General features: G+C 29.2%; 2 protein-coding genes across 2 annotated transcripts; one reads left to right on the forward strand and one right to left on the reverse strand.

Annotated features, from left to right (window-relative positions):
• The first annotated feature begins 2,712 nt into the window (after positions 1–2,712).
• On the forward strand, positions 2,713–7,686 carry LOC109796807 (carboxyl-terminal peptidase (DUF239)). The gene is made up of 7 exons (XM_020356613.3): positions 2,713–3,030; positions 3,201–3,441; positions 3,645–3,971; positions 5,327–5,497; positions 5,900–5,953; positions 6,566–6,712; positions 6,978–7,686. The coding sequence occupies exons 1-7, from the start codon at positions 2,999–3,001 to the stop codon at positions 7,353–7,355; spliced, it is 1,350 nt and encodes a 449-aa protein (XP_020212202.1). The 5' UTR covers positions 2,713–2,998; the 3' UTR covers positions 7,356–7,686.
• A 7,985-nt stretch (positions 7,687–15,671) lies between these two features.
• Positions 15,672–19,316, reverse strand: ATWHY2 (WHIRLY 2). Its single transcript, XM_083059185.1, has 8 exons — positions 19,156–19,316; positions 18,578–18,696; positions 18,381–18,484; positions 18,191–18,283; positions 17,884–17,978; positions 17,653–17,720; positions 17,464–17,552; positions 15,672–16,115 (listed from the first exon to the last, which is right to left on the reverse strand). The coding sequence occupies exons 1-8, from the start codon at positions 19,197–19,199 to the stop codon at positions 15,999–16,001; spliced, it is 729 nt and encodes a 242-aa protein (XP_082915311.1). The 5' UTR covers positions 19,200–19,316; the 3' UTR covers positions 15,672–15,998.
• Positions 19,317–19,382: the final 66 nt, after the last annotated feature.

Here is a 19,382-nt window from a genome sequence, read left to right on the forward strand (position 1 = left end):
TTATTTTTCTTTAGTTAAATTATTTTTAATATGGTTAAATAATACTTGTTACACATTTTTATTTTAATAAAAATTAGTAATAAAATATCTAATAACTTTATTAATGAGTAGGTTTGTCAAAAAACTTGATTGATTACTATTTTGAAAAAGAAATTATAAAATTTTATTGTAGATTCAATTATAGTATAATAAATATTTTAATAGAGATTATTAATGCAATTATAAATATTTTATAAAAAATTGAATGTTGATATTTACTATTAGCCCACCTTCATCCCCGCCTTACTCCGTCCTTGATGGGAATCTAGATATTATCTATCAACAAATGAAATGGTATTCATATTTTTCACTTTTTTTTTAAATAAAATAAAAAATTTAAGGATCCAAAGAAAAGGCGGTTGCTGGCATTCTAAAAGTTGCTTCACAATTAAAACTCATTTAGCCCATATTATTTCATAATCATAATGCTTCATTCTGTTTGAAGACAGAAGATATTGCTTTATTTTAGGTTTAAAGCAATAATTAATGAATGAATACCTTGTGTAGAAATATTTTTCCAAGTGCAGGATGGAGAATTTTAATCAAGATTAATCCCCTATATTTTAATATATGGGATTGTCAAACTATTATTATTCTGTTTGCTTGTGTATTAGTTAAGAACTTAATTTTTTTATGGTTAAAAATATTCAATATTTATTTTTAATTAGTTGTAAACAATAATATAGAGTATGTTTTTAATAAGTATCACAAAAAAATACCAACAGAATAACTTGTTAATAAATTCTACTACTATTATAGGTGCAAATGGAGTATTATTTCGTAAATGGTACACTGCACTGACAACTAAAATTTTGTCTTCAATAAAGAATAATTCGAGATTCGAGATTAGAAGCTTACCCGATTTAAATACTTTAATTATGGTATTTGTACTAGTTTCCATGTCATATGGATGGCCGTGCATGCAAACATGTTCTAATGGATCTCTCTCTTTAAACTTCAAATTAAAAACCAAAGCTTAGCCTCCCCAATACGTTGACTAAGATTTACGAGCCCTAGCTAGTTAGATCCCACTACAGATTCATTTTTATATCTTAAATCACCTCATATACTATATTTGATAACATATACTTTAAATATAAATATCTCATATGATTTTAATTAGTTTCTTAATTTTTAATTTTGTCATTTTTATAAAACTTACAATTTTAGTCTCATTTCTAATTTTTCATCCGTTAAATAAATAATGTAATAATTAATATTTATACTGAACTCAATTTCTGAAAATATTAATCTGTTTACTAATTAATCGTAATTTTTTGATTGCTAGTTCTCTTAAATTTTCTTTCTTATTGCTTTCGTTTTCACAAGTCCTCTGTAGGATCTTTTAAACATCATCACTCTAATATTGAGGATCTTCCGATGCCTTCACAGGGTATAATATGTATGTATAAAAAAATATGATTGCAACAACAACGGAGAAAGATAAAATAATGATTAAATAATGAAAGAGAAATCCCACTTTTTGAGAGTATTTATTATCACTTTAATGTGTTTATTGTCATTCTTTTTTAAATAAATTTTTATTAAAATTAGATAAAATTTATTTACACAAGAAACAATTGATATATAAGAGGGGCAATATATAGAAATTCCTCATTTTGTTTTTTAATTTCCACACTATTTTACAGTTAAGAGGAGGACAGAGAAAAATGTAAGATAAGATATAATTACAATGTTACGGAGAGAAATAATTTTTATTTTAATAAAGTTCTTTATAAAAAATTGTAAGAATAATATCACTACATAATGATGAGGAGGGGATGTGCAAAACAAAAATAGAACATTATTACTCTTTAAATACTACTGTTAACATTTTTTTTTTCTTAACTACATAATGATGAGAAATAATTTTTTTTTTTCATTTTCCATATAACCTCAGAAAAACAAAAGAGCAAAGCAACACTAATATTCATACATACTGGTTATTTTATATTCCTGCAGTAAAGAAATTCAAAATAATCTCTTCGTCTCGTTCTATTCGACATTTTGGCAACTATTTTATTTCATTTTAATTCTCATTTTACAATATCAATAACGTATAACATACTTTTATTATGCTTTTTAATTACTCATTGTAGAGTTAAAAATGAAGAAAAATAAATAAATAAGAGAGTTTAATTAACGTAGAAGATAAGTAATATAAAAAAAATTACATAATAAATTTTATAGAATTTAAAATAATTTTGTCCATTCATTACAATAGAGTTTTTTTTAGGGATTACAATAGAATTAGGACTAAACGAATAATTTAGTTTTTCTTAAATAATTTTAGGCAATAATATTCAAATGTGGATATATAGCTTAGAAAGACACTAATATTACAAGCAATTATTAAATAATTTAAGATTACTGTATGTCTATCATCATATTCAATTGCTTCTATTATATAATGAGTTTAAATTTTTAATCTACGAGAAAATTATAAAATATTTGATTACATGTTATACGAAAACTAATAAAATATCACTATACATATGTTACAGTATAAGACTATATCCGACACCATATCTCTCAACCATTTGAGTGTCAACTTTAATTTGTCAGTTTTTTTTTTTTTTTTTTCCTTTCCAAAAGGAAGACAAGGAAATTAAATGAAAGGATGGTTATGGAGCAGTAAAAGAAAAGAAGAGAAATATTAATGGCAAAGTGTATGGTGGCAGATGCACATTGAAGAAGTGCAATAAAAGGGGGATTGGTTTTCCAGTTGGGTAGGTCTGAGTTTTCATTAAGTTTCAAATTTGAAGGCACAACCACACCTTTCTCCTCTCTCTCCTTCAACGTTTGTGCACTCACAAATATTTGAGATGATCATGCACCATTAACTATACATGATGAATGAAATGCAAGCAATCATGATATTGATGCTGAAAGTCCAAGAGGGTCTCTGAGCAGCACCTTAATTAACCCCACCCACCACCCTTCCCTCATCATTAATACCATGATATCAATACTAGCAGAGAGAGATATCAGGTTTGCTTACCCTCCTTAATTACAACAACACTCTCTTTTTCTTTCTTTGTGTTACTATTTGGGTGTGTTATATGGAAATACCCATGAAACTCAATTTTACTTTGTGCTCTTTTCTTTCCTAGTAATGGTTTAATTTTCACCTTACCCATTTTCTTTCTTCACCCTGAAAGACAAATAATGGGCACTGTTGGTGTTGGGGGTTCATCTTCTTCTTCTCCTCCTCCTCCTCCTAGTCGTCATCATCATCATCTTTTCCTTTTGGCTTTCTTCCTTTCCCTCCTTCTACAAACGGTTCCGGTTCAATCCAGCACCTTAAATTACACAAGGTATAGGAAAGTCAGCACCTTGAGACTCCAAAGGATCCAGACTCACTTGGACAACATTAACAAGCCCCCTGTCCTCACTATACAGGTAACATTACATACTATCTTCTATTAAATAATGTTTCATCAACAAAAGTTATTGTTAGATTAGTCTTTGATTATCCGTTGAAGAACCTAGATCATGTCTATATATATAAAAAAAATGTTATGCTAAATATGTGAATGTCTCATTGTTATTGAGTACTCTACTAATAAGTAATAATTGATTGGTGAATGTTATTATTATTTCAGAGTCCAGATGGTGATCTGATAGATTGTGTCCAGAAAAGAAAGCAACCGGCTTTGGATCACCCACTTTTAAAGAATCACAAGATCCAGAAGGTGCCAACAAAGATGCCAAAGGGCATGAATGTGAAGAGAGAAGAGAGAGTGAGTGCATGGCAAATGTGGCACAAAAATGGAACAAGGTGTCCAAAGGGAACGGTTCCGATACGGCGGAGCACAGTGCATGACGTGTTGAGAGCAAAGTCTTTGTTTGACTTTGGGAAAAAACAACGCCGCTTTCCTCTCACGCGCCGCCGCGACGCCCCCGATGTAGTCAGCGGCAACGGCCATGAGGTACCACTCTCCGCTCTTCATTTCTTTTTTATTTTTATTCAATGGACCATCTCTATCTCCATTTATGGGTCAATATTCTACATTTATTATATCATTAATTTATTTTCCTTGGGATGCCATACCATTTAACCAAGAATCTCAAACTCTAAATGTCATTTTAATTAAAGGAATTCAATTCAAACACGGATTATATATACTTGGAATTGGAAATATTCATTCTGCAGGAATGACAAACACTTAAATTCATAGATTTACTAGCTAGAGCATGTTATGTTATAAGGGAAAATATTTTGTGGATTTCAAAGTATTATTGCAAATTTTTGTGTACATATACTCTTTAAATAAATCGATCTGAAGGAAAATAGTAATAAAAGAATTATAAAATGTGAAAGAGAAACTCCAAGGGGTTACAAGAACGACTTCTTTTGACTTTCGTTATAAATAAGGAGTTGGCAATTAATGTCATTGTTATTAATACGTGTCATGATTTTGACCAAACCATATATGCATTTACACAATTACACTCGTCTCGTTTTATAATTTAATTCTGCAAATATCCAGCTTTTATTTTCAATAGTAAATCAAATCGTACCAGTATTTTTATATAATAAAGTTTGACATTTTTTATATATAATTTTGAGAGGGAGAGAAAGAAAATAAAATGTAAAATAATAAATGCTTTGACCGAAATAGCGAGTTCAACTAGTCAGTTCAATTAGTTTATTTTATTAACTCATAAATATGTTTGACTGAAATAAAGGTGTTTAATACGTTAATGTTAGTTTATTTTATTAACTTATAAATATGTTTGACTAAAACAAAGGTATAAAATTTAATTTAATATTTTAATTTTAATTAAATTTTTAACTAATTTTTATCAAATATTACCGTAAAAAAATAATGTCTTAAAATTTGTTGTACAACTCTGATATTGATTACCAAATAATTATCATACCAGATCGATCATCCCATCTTACCTCCCTCGGCTAATAGCTTTACCCACATTTTATCAATCAATGTGCATATTTCTTTGACGTCTTATTTTATAATATCTCATCATATACTAATCGATTATCTGAGCAGGATTCACACGTAGTAGACATGTGGTCCCTGAAAAATAATAATATATTAAACTTGAATACATAGTGTTAAATCCAAGTTTATTAGTCTGTATATATGAATACGATCCAGAAAAAGTTATTAATAGCTTAGTTTTACATAATTCTAACTATTTTGGGTATATAACTTAATCAATACATATTAATGTAAAAAATAACATTTTGTGTGTGTGTGATTTTTATTTTGATCGAGAGAAAAATTGCATTAATTATAAATAATTTTGTGTTTATATGTAGCATGCTATCGCATACACTGGATCATCACAGGAGGTGTACGGTGCAAAGGCAACAATAAATGTGTGGGAACCTTCGATTCAAGTGGTCAACGAATTCAGTCTCTCTCAAATTTGGATCCTTTCAGGCTCCTTCGATGGCTCAGATCTCAATAGCATTGAAGCTGGATGGCAGGTATTCTATCTATATTCTATATTCTATTTTCCAAATCCATTCATTATCTCTCTTCAATTTTTCACAATAGTTAACAAGATCATGTAGAAATATTATAATTGCATTTTTACATATTTGTATCATATAGTCATTAAACAACAATATTATATGGTAAGAGTAAGTAGATTTACATTTGTGTGGAGTTATATTTCCCTTTATTACGTACATACTTGCATATCATTTAAATTAATGTGACTCAAGTTGTATTGTAAATTTAAACTCCAGTTTGAAGAAACCGGACATTCACAAATTAATATATTAGATTAGATTATTACACGTATGAACATTGCATTTTCTCTATGTTTTTTGGGTTTTGGGGGATGAAGAAATGGTTTCTGAAGCTTTGATTGTTCTACTAGTCAGGTCAGTCCGGAGCTTTATGGTGACAGCAGACCCAGATTATTCACTTACTGGACGGTCAGCATCCATCTCTCTCTTTTCTTCATTTTCCTTCTACACTTAAACACTAACCTGTTTAGAATTAATATGTCATATGTTATGCACCGAGATTTTGTCATAATAATTATCCATAAGACCATAACTAAATGTGTCAAGTAGCTAGCAAATCAAATTAGGAGGTTGACAAACTATTAGAGTTGACCTAATGTGATAAGAAATTGAAATAGTATATATATGATTATAAATTTAAATTCTAATATTATCATTGTAATTTTATTTTAAAACAAATAAGAGGTTAGCATTTTGCCACATTAGTTATCAATTATCACTAATCGATTTTAATGGATTTAGAATTTAATTTGTATATGTACGGTGAAACTAATGCTTCTTAATACAAACATCCATAGGAATTCACTCTATTATAACATTTCTCATCTTATTTATTAATATGATGTAGCTAGCCCTAGAATGAGTTCCCATTAGACTTACGTCTTTGTAAAAAAAAAAAACACAAAAATAAAATATATAAATTAAACTCATGTATTTATCATCCAGAAAAGAATTATTTGGGTAGAATTAAACTACCCTTGTGGAGTTTTATAAATTTTGTCTAGTTTGTGGGTGATGCAGAGTGACTCATATCAAGCAACCGGATGCTACAACCTTCTTTGTGCGGGTTTTGTGCAAACAAATAGCAGGATAGCTATTGGAGCTGCCATTTCCCCCATCTCATCTTATGATGCCAATCAATATGACATCACCATCCTCATTTGGAAGGTTAATATTTCTCTCCCGTGCAAATCGATATATCATGATGAAATAGATGGTTTCTAATACTTTTTTTTTTACACCTTTTTATTATTGGTTAAAATTTCTTTTGATTTATTAGTATTAATAAGAAAATGTTAGAGAGAATATCATTAACATTTTTTATATTATGGATGTTTATTTGATTTAATTATTTTTGTCCAAATAACTGACCCAATATGAATTATATACAACCTTTTTAATGTTGTTCCCTTCTTTTTGAAACATTGATTAGGATCCGAAAGTAGGGAATTGGTGGATGAGTTTTGGTGATGGCACATTGGTAGGGTATTGGCCAGAAGAGTTGTTCACACACTTAGCCACCCGTGCGACGATGGTGGAATGGGGTGGCGAAGTGGTAAACACACGTGGCAACGGCCAACACACATCGACCCAAATGGGATCTGGCCACTTCGCCGAGGATGGATTTGGAAAAGCAAGCTATTTTCGTAACCTTGAAATCGTAGACACCGACAATAGTCTAAGCTCGGTGCGCAATATCTTAACCCTAGCTGAGAACACCAATTGTTATGACATCAAGAGCTCCTATAGTAACGAATGGGGCACATACTTCTACTATGGTGGGCCAGGCCATAATCCTCAATGCCCATGATCATATCATATTTTTATTCTTCTTCATCATGACGTACCTATCTTTGCGTTCTAGCTCTTTACATGGTACTATTGTTTTGAGTTAGTTAACGTCTAAGTCTTGTTGCATTCTTTGCTTGTACGTAAATATAGAATTATTGTTGTTGAGCCATTTCCGTTCTTGTTTCTGCCACCTTTTTGTTTTGTTTCCTTTCGAAGGGAAGGAAAATGTGTGTTGTAGCCAATAAGCAATTAAGGAACTTCGGGACACATGTACATGGATGCATAAACACGATTGGAAATGGTTATTGAACGACTATCATCGTTAATGTCATGCACTCGATCATGCTTAATCTTGTTTGTTTTTCTCTTCACTTTTATTTTTCTTCTCTTAAATGTCTTATTGCTACCAGTACTTGTTTTCATAAATCGTAACATTGTTAAATGTTTTAGTTCAACAATAGCTTTTTAAAACTAAAATTAAGATAATATTCCTTAAGTCTCAACAAATTAAGATTAATTAAAAAAGAAATACTAAATAAAAATTTATTATTATAATTTTGTATGCATTTAAGTTTACATTTTAAAAGTTTAGTAGCAATTAAGGAGGATGTTCTTGTTTTAACGCAAGGTGGATGTTCTTCTTGATATTCTTAGTGCTGCAATTTTTTCTCGTTTAAGCGTGTGTTTGGAAACGATTTTAGAACATAATTTTTCACGTCCAACAATAAAAAGACACAGAAGTAAGAACTGGCTGCTTCAGTTATGACGTGACATTTCACTTCAAATGCATTTGTTTTTTTAAAATTCGAAATGATCTATATACATAAAATAGGTGGGAGGAAAATAATTATCGCTTTTAATACTAATTGTTCTAACTTCTAAAACTCCTAAAATTTTGGGGTACACGACAAATTTCTCATGGAATAATACATATTAAGATACGGTACAAGCAGAACAACATAATATAAAAAATTGAGTGAAAGCTTAAGCTGACCCCTCAAAGCAACATGAAAATAAGCCCATGCCACATAGCCAATATAACAGAAGAATTTTGAACTTTCAACATTGAACATGATACTCGTATCCATTTCTCTTGCATATAATATAACAAAAACAAGTGCTTCTCTCTCTTAATTAAGGGTTGAACTCTTAACCCACAGAAATGTCACTAGAGTATCCAAACTCATATCAGTGCATTTTGATCTCTATCTCTTTTTCTCTCGATTGTCAATGTCAATATCTTTATCCTTAATATTTATAGGGGAAAATAAAATCAAAAGTTGCACCAATACTTATATCACTACAACAAAATTTAGTATTATAAAAAATTATTTAATAGCAATAAATTAATTACCTTTATTTTATTATTTAATAAAAATATTAATGACTATTATATAATGACTACTAAAAATGTATTTACATCACATCAAAATTTACTATTAACGATAATTATTTGTTAAAAAAAACTTAAGTCTCACATCGACTAGAAATAAAATAATTAAAAAGTATATAAGTGAATGATAACTCTCACCTTACAAGTATGTTTTATAAGGTTGAGTTAGACCTATAACTTACTATTCTAAGTTAGTATTTAGGAGATAAGATAATTAAAAAAATTAAAGAATATATAATTAGAAGATAACCTTCATCTTCTAAGTCCCACATCAATTAGAAATAAGGTAACTAAAGAGTATTTGTACTTATCTTACAAGTCAATCGACTAGAAATAAGATAATTAAAGAGTATTATAAATATTTTCTTAAATTTTTAGCGTCAATTTTAAATGACAGTAACAAATGACACAAAAAGTTATACACTTTTCTCGACTATTATGAGAGTCTTTACCAGCATATAGAATAATTGCCGATAAATGTTTTAGCGACACTACATACAATGGCTAATGTGTGAAATGTCGGTAAAAAAATTTGTAACAATTTTTATTGCCACTAAAAGTCATATTAAATACCTCTAAAAATCTATTTTATTGTAGTGTATATACGCGCATTTTTTATATGCAGGAGAAATAAATATGAGTATCATGTTCAATGTTGAAAGTTCAAAAAAAAAAAAATTCTTCTCTGTGGCAGGGCTTCTCATGGTTCTTTGAGGGGTCAGCTTAGGCTTTCAATTTAATCATCTTCTAAAAAAGGTTTGGATTTGAGTAATAAACAAACAGAGATATAAAGTTTCAATGGCGTATATTTTCACATGAAAGGATAATCCAAGTGGAAATCTCAAATGAAAGAGAAGATTTGAGTAATAAAAAAAAAGAAAGAGGTATAAAGTCTTAATGGTTTAGTTTTTTACCGGAAAGAATCCAAGTGAAAATCCAACATAAAAAAAAAAAATCTATTTTTGTATAGATATATATAGTGATAAAAGAAAAGAAAAATAAAGAGTGTAAAATGACTATAATATTGTCTATTTCACGCATACATACATAATTAATATAATATAAATCAATATTATATTTTTTATTTATTTTTATGATCAATCACAAATCACGATCATATATATATATATATATATATATATATATATATATATATATAACACTTTAATATTATATTTTTTATCTATATTTATGATCAATGAATCACAATTTATTTTAACTCTGATATGAATTAATATCGTATTTATTATCTATTTTTATGATTATTCATGAACTACGATCTATTTTAAATTCTTAAACTTAATAATTATTATAAACCTGTATAATGACACTGTTTTCAAAACTTATTTGTATGATGTACAATAGTGAGAATAATTCTTCGTAAAGAGAAAAAACAAAAAATAATTGAAAAGATATTTTAAGAGTCACATGAGATTGAATCAAGGAGATAAGAAGAAATCGATACCTTAAAAAATGACACCAGAAGGATAACATAAGATAAATTCTAAGACATCAAGTCAACAACAATAATGATAAATAAAATATGGTTTGATAAAAACTAAGGGGGTGTATTGGTTTAGAATTTTAAAAGATTTTTTTTAAGTAAAAAAATCTATTGGTATTCAATCAGGACTTTATGTCACTTAAAAACAATCCAGTGGTATTCAATATGAATTTTCAAGATTTTTTAAAGAGTCCATTAAAATCCATTGGTATTCATTTGAGATTTTTTACAACTTAAAAACAATCCATTGGTATTCAAAAATATAAGGATTTTAAAGAATTGTTGTGTGAGGGGGATTTTGAAGGACTTTCTAGTGTTATCTATAAATACTAAATTCATAAAACAATTTCATCCAAACTCATCGAATTTTGAAGGATTGTTTGAAGTGACTTTTCAAGAATTTTCAAGTGAGTTTTTCATCTTTTTTTTCTATGCTCCTGTCTTCTTCATTTTTTCTCTGGTAATAATACTGCACTATTGTTCATTGCTCATATATAATATTGTAGTATTGTTCTCATCTCATTCCCTTATTTTGTGAAACTCCGATATGTAAATGATAGTGTCATTGATTTGCTCTATTTTTCTGTTCGTTCTCTTTAATTAACTTGCTTTATTTTATTCTATGTAATTGAATTTGTTCCTTTATATAACACAAAAAAATGCTTGAAATTTTAACTTTTAAGTGATAATTTTTTTTATAACACACGTCAAGAAAAGAAAAATGTGAAAGATGAAATTGATATCATAATCTCTACAATATATAATATATAAGATGAATTTATTAGGGTTTCTGTGAGTAGAATGAGATGAAAATGGATCTTAGTTGGGGGAAGAACCCTCTCAGCATAAAAACTGCAATTTTTCTCCTTCGCTTAAGTTTGTTACTCTTATCCCCATTCTTTTATGACTCAACAATTATTTTATTTTTTTTACTATGAATTTTTCTTTTTCTTTTTATATTGTAAAATTGGGACTTTTTATATTTTAAAAAAAGAAAATTAACATAAGATATTGCAGTATCTAATTTTTTAGGGTTTAGGCTTATTTTTTAAAAGAGGAAATATTGTTAAAATATTTGTTAGAATAATTTACATTTATGAATATTGTTAAAAATTATCATATAATATATAACTAAAATAATATATATATATACATATATATATATATATATATATATATATATATATTCTATGAGGAGGGTTCAAACGACACCGGTGTAACTTTTACTAAGTGTTACACCGCTTAATAACTTTATATTAAATGTGAATTTTGAAAATCCAACCGTTAGATTGAAAGTTCATATCTCTTAAATCATATATGTCAAATTTTGTTAAAATTGAACAACAACTTGAAGGTAATCAAAGTGTTCATATTTTAGTATATTTTGAAATGTATATATTACGTCAATTTTGTTTTATGAGAATGAAGTATCAAATCATTTTAGATTAATATAAAATTTGATATATATGATCTAAGAGATATGAACTTTCAATCTAACGGTTAGATTTTCAAAATTTACATTTAATATAAAGTTATTAAGCGGTGTAACACTTAGTAAAAGTTACACCAGTGTCGTTTGAACCCTCCTCATATTCTATATATCTAAATGCTTATTCTTTAAATAATAATAATAATTATATATAATTATTATTATTATTATACTAATATTATATATATTGCATATGTAATTAGGTAAATATTTTTTTGGTGGATTGTAGATTTCTTAATCGACGCCAATTTTTAGCTCCATTTCGAGGTGTAAGATATCATCTACAAGATTTTGCAGGTCAGGGTAATGACCCTGAAAATGAGAAAAAATTGTTCAATCTTCATCATGCATCTTTAAGGAATGTGATCGAGAAAATATTTGGTATTTTTAAATCAAGGTTCACAATTTTTAAGTCAGCACCTCCATTTTTATTTAAGACACAAGTAGAACTTGTGTTAATATGTGCAACACTACATAATTTTCTATGTAAAGAATGTCGTTCTGATGAATTTCTAATTGAAGCGGTGGATAAACCTTCATCTTCAACGTTACCCGTTAATGAAAATCATACTTTTGAACTTATTATTCAAACCCAGGAGCAAGAGCGAAAAGACGCTAATGTTTAGAGGACTAGTATAGCTTTAGATATGTGGGTGAATGCTATTTAAGAAAATAAGATATTATGAGAATTATTATTATTTTTATTTTTCTAGACATTATTATTTTTTTATTATTTTTATCTTTGACTCTTTTTAAATTTGAATGTATGAAAGTTTTTTGAAATCTTATCAAATGTCAAAAATCCACAAAAATTCTACTAAATCCCAAAGAATCCATTAAAATCCTGATTTAAAAATCTTGCAGAATCCATTAAAATCCTGATTTTAAGTCTTGTAGAATCCTGCAAAATCTTAAAAGTCATGAAAATCCTGCAAAGTCTTTTAAAATCCGCAGAATTTTTTTAAACTAAAAAAGTCCTTTAAAATCCTAATCCAATACACCCCCCTAAGATTTATTTAAAATAATTTCTAAAACTTAATTAAATAAATATATTTACCTTTTTATAAAATATATAGTACAAGTGTGAGAACTATAATTTGTAATGCAAGTTAGCTGAAACCGGGATTTGCCATGTGCATTTTAATCCTTTGGGAAAGGGAACAAGGTCGCCAGCAGCAAGCTCAATATCAACAAAATCATATGTTGGAAAATCCAGCATCACTCTTCCTCACAAAATAACGTGTGTGTGTGTGTGTATTTTGCCCCACGAATTAACCCCACCTCTGATAACCTTGATTTTGAAGGTTTCCTTTTAACTGCGATGGTTACGTCCAGACTCCAGAGCCCCCGTCAATATAAAATGTTGAATCGAGGTAAATGAATGAAACTAGCAAGACCCAACCGCCTCTCGTTGATTGGGACGGGTTTCGATCGATTTCAAAATTAGATTTGATATAATTTTTAGAATGAGTTTGAATTATGCTTTGACTCATCTCAATTTGTATTTCATTATTTTAAAGTGTATGAATTCTTAAAATAATTGTGTATTAATAAGAGTAAACATTTAATTTGATTCTTGAAAGGTCATACTAGTCCATAAATTTTTTAAATATTTTTTTTAGCATTTAAGTCTTTAAATTTTAATTTTATTATGCAATTAATCTTTCCATTATACTCGATTACTAATTTTGTTAGTTTTATTATTGGTCAATAATTAATTATCACATTACATCTATTTTCTCTCTCGGTTGACATGTAACAATTACAAGAATACTTATATTCAATTGACACATTCTTACTTAAGATCTTTTAGATCGATCACTCATTTTGTTAAATCATAAATTCAATAATTTATAATTTACAATTTTAAACTTGTAGTCAAAATAGACAAAGAAATTATGGATGACTGAGATATAAAAATTTAATTATTAAAAATTATGCGAAATTCAATAACAATCTTTCATTTTAATCAGAACATCCATAACTAAAATATTTAAACATGATAAAATGTTTGTTATTGGTCAAAAAGTACTAAAACATTGTATTATAGTTCATATTAAGTAATCAAGAGAGAGAACAATCAACTAGGAGAGAGAATGTTTCGATCTAACACTTAAATCCTTGATTGTTCAAAAAAACTAACAAAGTTAGTAATTGAGTATAATGAAATGAATAATTTACATAACACATTAAATTTATTTAAATTTTATATCTCTTTATTTCATAATTTATGTTAATATTGATATATTAAATTAAAAAATTAGGTTGATCCGATTCCCTCCCATACATATTTCATATCCTAATCAGATTGAATTTGAGATTAAATAAATAATAATACAATTAATTTTTCAGATAAGAAAAAAAGTTAAACCTGTATCGACAGGTGCTTTGCTCACCCCCTAAATGAAACCCTCCTAAGAACAATAGCAAAAGAGGATGTTTACATTAAGATGGTTAAAACTTAAAAGTACATCTACGTTTTCAGATATTGAATTTGGATATTCTTCTAGCAGATATTCGAATAATAGTTTATTATTTTGAAATGTTTAATTCCTTTTTGATAGATCCCTTGTAAGCGATTTTTCAGCTTATTTATATAACTAAACTTCAATAATTAATTATATCATTTGGATAAAGTGCATGTATTTAATTCAATTCCAAGTTTTTGCCTTCATTATGCTCTAACTCAATATTACTAATCATGCACATTCTGTGCATGACCTCCTTATAAGCACAGCTTGAAATCGTGGTAGATTTTCTAATATTTCATGTGTATATGGAAATTTTTTTTTTGGGTCCATGAATATACTAAATTATTAATATGCATAATTAAGTAGTTGTAAAAAAATTGCATTTTTTATATACCACTTTAATTATATAATACAGTTATATATTCAAGATTCAAACTAAAACTATAATTAGAACAACTACAAACTGATTAATCTATGCACTATTAATAATGTAAAGTAATATATAGTTAGAGCCAGATAGCAATAGTCAATAGGTAGATTATTTCATAATAAATATTTTTCAGCTCCTGTTAAATAATTAAAAATGCTTAATTTTAAGAAAAATCTATTTATTTTACTACATTATTTTTTTACTTCATTAATTTTCTGTCTTATTTTACTTAATAAAAATACCGAGACATAATAATTAATAAATCTTTTAAACAAATTATTTCAAAATAGGCACCAAAGACCTCAAATGTCAATAGATACAACTTAAATTTGTTTCCAAATAGCAAGTTCTGGCCTTCTAGGTTTCCACCTTACGTAAATTCACGTGTAAGGTTAGTTACAGAACATTCACCAATAATTATTTTCTACTATTTAATAAATAAATATTAAGAAATTTCTACATTTAATGAACAATAAATAACAAAAGGCAAACCAGTTAATGATCTTTTTGGATAAACTTTTTAAAAAATATTTTTAAAAGAAAAAATATGAAATAAATTTTTTATATTAATTAAAATTAATTTATGCACAAATTAATTTATAAAAGATTTCTCATATTAACTTATGAAAAAAACTTATCTTAATTTTTTCTCTTTTCTTTTCTAAAAATACTTAAGAAAAATCTTATTCAAATATACCCAGACCAAAAGAAAAACTCTATTAAAACTTATCTTAATTTTTTCTCTTTTCTTTTCTAAAAATACTTAAGAAAAATCTTATTCAAATATACCCAGACCAAAAGAAAAACTCTATCTTTAACATCAGGATTATCTAATCGAGACCCCTTGTCTCAGAGTTACTTTCAGAATTATACCCGTGGAAACATCCAGTCAAAAGCCAAATAAATTATTTAATTTTAATTTTAATATAATAAATACTTTTTTCATTACATACTTCTTACTTCTTTTTATTTTTTTTCTTGACAGCGTTTTAAGAACACTTGGTAACATTAACCATTGTTTATTCACAATGAGAAAAAAGAATACTGATGATGTAGAAGACCGGAAACAATCATCAACATCTAATCGTTAAAAACTTGCCAGCAAATAACGACTGATATCAGACTGATGATGTTCAGACAGCCAATAGTATTTTCAAAGCCAGGCAGAAGATTGCAATTTACTAGTTATAACAACACAATAAAATGACTAATGGCAAAATGCCGTTGACCCCTGATCAAATATATCCTCATATCTTTCTTAAAGATTGCAATTTACAAATTATCTTCCCCTGGCAATCCTAGTCTTCATATTGATAATATACAAAATGGAATAGCAAATTAAACAAGGACCCATTTCATATTCCTCTGCAGCAATTCACTTTTCCCATTCCAAGTCTAGAACTTGAGAACCACTCTTCGGTTGAAGGCCAGCTGTGCCTCTGGATTGCTGTTTAGTTATCTGGTCCCAACCCATAATGTGTGGCAATGCAAACTGCATTAAAAGACAAATTAATAAGTGACAAAACTCTTGACAAGGTGCAAGAAGACACTCCTTATTTTTTTGGGTGCGAGGGATCTTAGAAGAAATGAAGAGATGAAAATGGAATTCAAGTTTCATTGAGCCAGCTATACTGTGGCCTTATACAAGATATTCGGATGACTGACTACCATAACCTCAAAATGTCAGAAAGGAAACCAACAAAACTGAAAGTAACTGACTAACTTCTATTAACAGAAAATGATTTGTATGTATAACTGGATCCAAAGCCACTCGATATAGGAGCAGGGACTAGGAAGTAAGATCTGGATTCTAGCCCCACAAATGAAGAAACTTAGCATGAATGCTTCTAGTTGCCCAAAACAAACAGCTATTTTGAGAATTAATTTAAAAAAAAAAAACTACACCAACCAGTCAGGTGTCTGTCAGTTCACACAACAAAGGCCCGCATAGAAGCAGGGCATGAGATGACTTGTCTTTCTCTTAGTTTTCATATATGTTGTATGTTAAGATATTCTACTCATTATCCTATGAGGGACTTGCAAATATAACCTCCTTTTTGGCTTTTATATATGTTGTATGTTGGACTCCGTGGCCAATGTGAGACTTCCAAGCATCAAGCAACACACTTGTTCACTTTCAGCCTCTTTTGCTTTAATGCTTTATGGCATGTCTTATTAGTAGAATGATCATTATCATTATTTAACCTCTTATATTGGGTTTTTCTTTTCTTGCAGGACATAGAATACAGCACGTGGGCGTGTGTGGGTATTTAGCTCAACCATGCTTAGATTAGTGAACCATGAATACCTTCACTGGTTTAATGTCTAGTACAGTTTTCTATACTGATTTTGAGTTCTGTTTATCTACAATAAGTTGTGAATAAAATCAACATGTGTTCAACTATATTTCAATCCTCACCAGAAAACGAGTGGGTTGCCATTGCCAACATTGTTATATGTGCAAAAACCATTTCAACACGCTAATAAAAATATAAAGAGAAACCCACCTGGCACTCTGAAATTCTAAATTGTTGATCAGAGAGCTCCTAAGTTTAATGGACAGCAAATGTTGAATCAAGATTCAAGGTTTTTGTAATGTGTTAACTATGGTTTTAAGACAAGAACTGTGTTGAATGATGGAATAATATGCATGCAAAATGACAGGATAATTATTTTATTTATCCCTTCCAATGATAAAAACAAAATTGTTGACAAAAGGATAACAGATAACCCTCTTATGTCTTACATATTGCAAGCAAAAACTCGTCAGTCCATAACTAGTGGAAGCTAAAATATAATTAACTCAAACTTGAGAGAAACTAAGCAGATAAAAAGCATACACTGCAAGCTGTCTTCATTACAGCAAACTCAGCAGCTGTGATAGGAACACTGAACTGGTCTTTGGTGTTTAACAGGTTGTTGACAACAGCTGCCAAAAAAGGGGCAACAATCAGAGAGAAAAAGGGGTGTATTATGCAATCCATAGTACATGGCACAGAAGGAGAAAAAACTAACAAAAAAAATCTTACTCAAAGACACAAAGTAGCCATTGCTGTTAGGCTTAATTGATAAGCTCTTCCTTACTTGACCCGCATTACTGCAACATAAGGTGATTACTACTATATTTGAAGTGGTATAAACATAAAAATAAGTTTTCATTAATAGGTTAATGGTAATGTACTTTTAATTCAATCCCATTATAGTGCTCTCATGATCATTCGTTTGCCATCAAAAAAGAATCCAAGAGCCATGAAACCAACCTTGATAACATTGAAGGGTCATGAAAGAATTCACATGAATCTTGGGGGCCCATGGTTATCAAAGAACCAACTTCAGTTGCCGAAAGAGCAAATCTCTACAAGAAAGGTAATTACTATAAGAGAGAGATAATGGAACATCAAAAGATTCTATGTGTCTTTCCTCCTTGAATTACTAAATAGAACATCAGAAACAAGATATAAGTCATCTTGACAATGCATTCTCTATCGCCAAAAACGAAGGTAAAACAGTCACAAGTCACAACCCAGAAACTTTTAACCATGCAAATGGAATAGCAAAACTAATTACCTGTCTCTTCTCCCAGTCATATTTGCGCTCTCCAATAGAATGCATGAAATTCATCATCATTGTACCGCGTCGATCAACTACAACACTCCCAGACTAAAACAGGTGGAATAGATAAATATGACGTATTGGTTAATACCACACCAAAAAAGTCACATTCAATAAATATGTTAAAAGAAAACCACAATCTTACCTCCAACTTAGTGAAAGTTGGAAGACAAGGACTCAACGAGAACGCAGCTTTGCCCTTGTAAACAGTATAAGGAGCAAATACACGATCCGAAGTATACCCTGCAAGTTCATAGCAGGAAAACAGAAGTAAGGCCGAGTTCAATGTCAGCCTCAACAGGTAGCAAAATTATAAACACTTGTATAAAGCAATGCCTTTAGCAGCATAGCTATTTGCAGCAGTAGAAATGCCAGCTGAAGAAGAGGTAAACTCAGGCCGATCCCGCAAACAGTCTCCAACTTCAACTTTCCTAGGCGACAACGCTTCCAACAGCCGATGCCTGTTTTGCAAAATTGCAAAATTTAGATGAAACACATGAGTTTAACTGTGCACAATACATTCATCTCAAATTATCAAAAGCATACGTTTTTTTTTTTGCATAAGCATGGTCCAATGAACGAGATTCCATGTGCCACCATGTTTATATAACATGCCAACAGTTGTATATAATATAAATGTTAAGTGGTTAGCGAAACAGAGTTAGGATTTCATGTGTTGTACTTAATTATTCTACTTTTGGCGTATGGCATCTCCAGATTCACATCACATAAAGCAAATTACAGTAAGTTTAAAGAAATAATCCCAATTCTCAAGCCCTTTTTTTTCTGGGCCGCCCTACTTTGATGTTTATTATTTAATTTAGTGTTCAGAAAAAGTTGCGAACTGCGAAGAATAATCGATTAGTAAGTAGAAGTGAAAATAAAAGTGTAAGCGAATAAATAGTTGAAAGAAAGAGAACCTGGAAGTGGAAGTGAGAGGCAGCACGCGAGAAAGCTTCAACATTTTAGAACGACAGTAGCAGTAACTCACGAGATTTTGGGGTTTATGTCTGTCTGTAGAGCTTATGTTCAATTCAAAATGCTCTTCGCTCTATCTCACCTTTCGTGAAACGACGCCGTGACCTAGATATATTTTCATAAAAGAAAAAACATAGCTACAACTGGTCCAGGCCCAGCCCCAGGCCCA

The sequence above is a fragment of the Cajanus cajan genome, chromosome 6 (assembly GCF_000230855.2).
Source record: "Cajanus cajan strain Asha chromosome 6, NIPB_CcT2T_4, whole genome shotgun sequence".
Classification (NCBI taxonomy): domain Eukaryota; kingdom Viridiplantae; phylum Streptophyta; class Magnoliopsida; order Fabales; family Fabaceae; genus Cajanus; species Cajanus cajan.

Excerpts from the sequence above, each read along its gene's own strand:
- LOC109796807 (XM_020356613.3), top strand. The coding sequence starts at position 2,999 with ATGATATCAATACTAGCAGAGAGAGATATCAG. Across the intron at positions 3,031-3,200 it reads CTAGCAGAGAGAGATATCAG|ACAAATAATGGGCACTGTTG; the intron begins GTTTGCTTACCC and ends TCACCCTGAAAG. Across the intron at positions 5,498-5,899 it reads GCATTGAAGCTGGATGGCAG|GTCAGTCCGGAGCTTTATGG; the intron begins GTATTCTATCTA and ends TCTACTAGTCAG.
- ATWHY2 (XM_083059185.1), bottom strand. The coding sequence starts at position 19,199 with ATGTTGAAGCTTTCTCGCGTGCTGCCTCTCACTTCCACTTCCAG. Across the intron at positions 17,721-17,883 it reads GACCCTTCAATGTTATCAAG|TAATGCGGGTCAAGTAAGGA; the intron begins GTTGGTTTCATG and ends CTTATGTTGCAG. Across the intron at positions 17,553-17,652 it reads TGGCTACTTTGTGTCTTTGA|CTGTTGTCAACAACCTGTTA; the intron begins GTAAGATTTTTT and ends CTTTTTTGGCAG.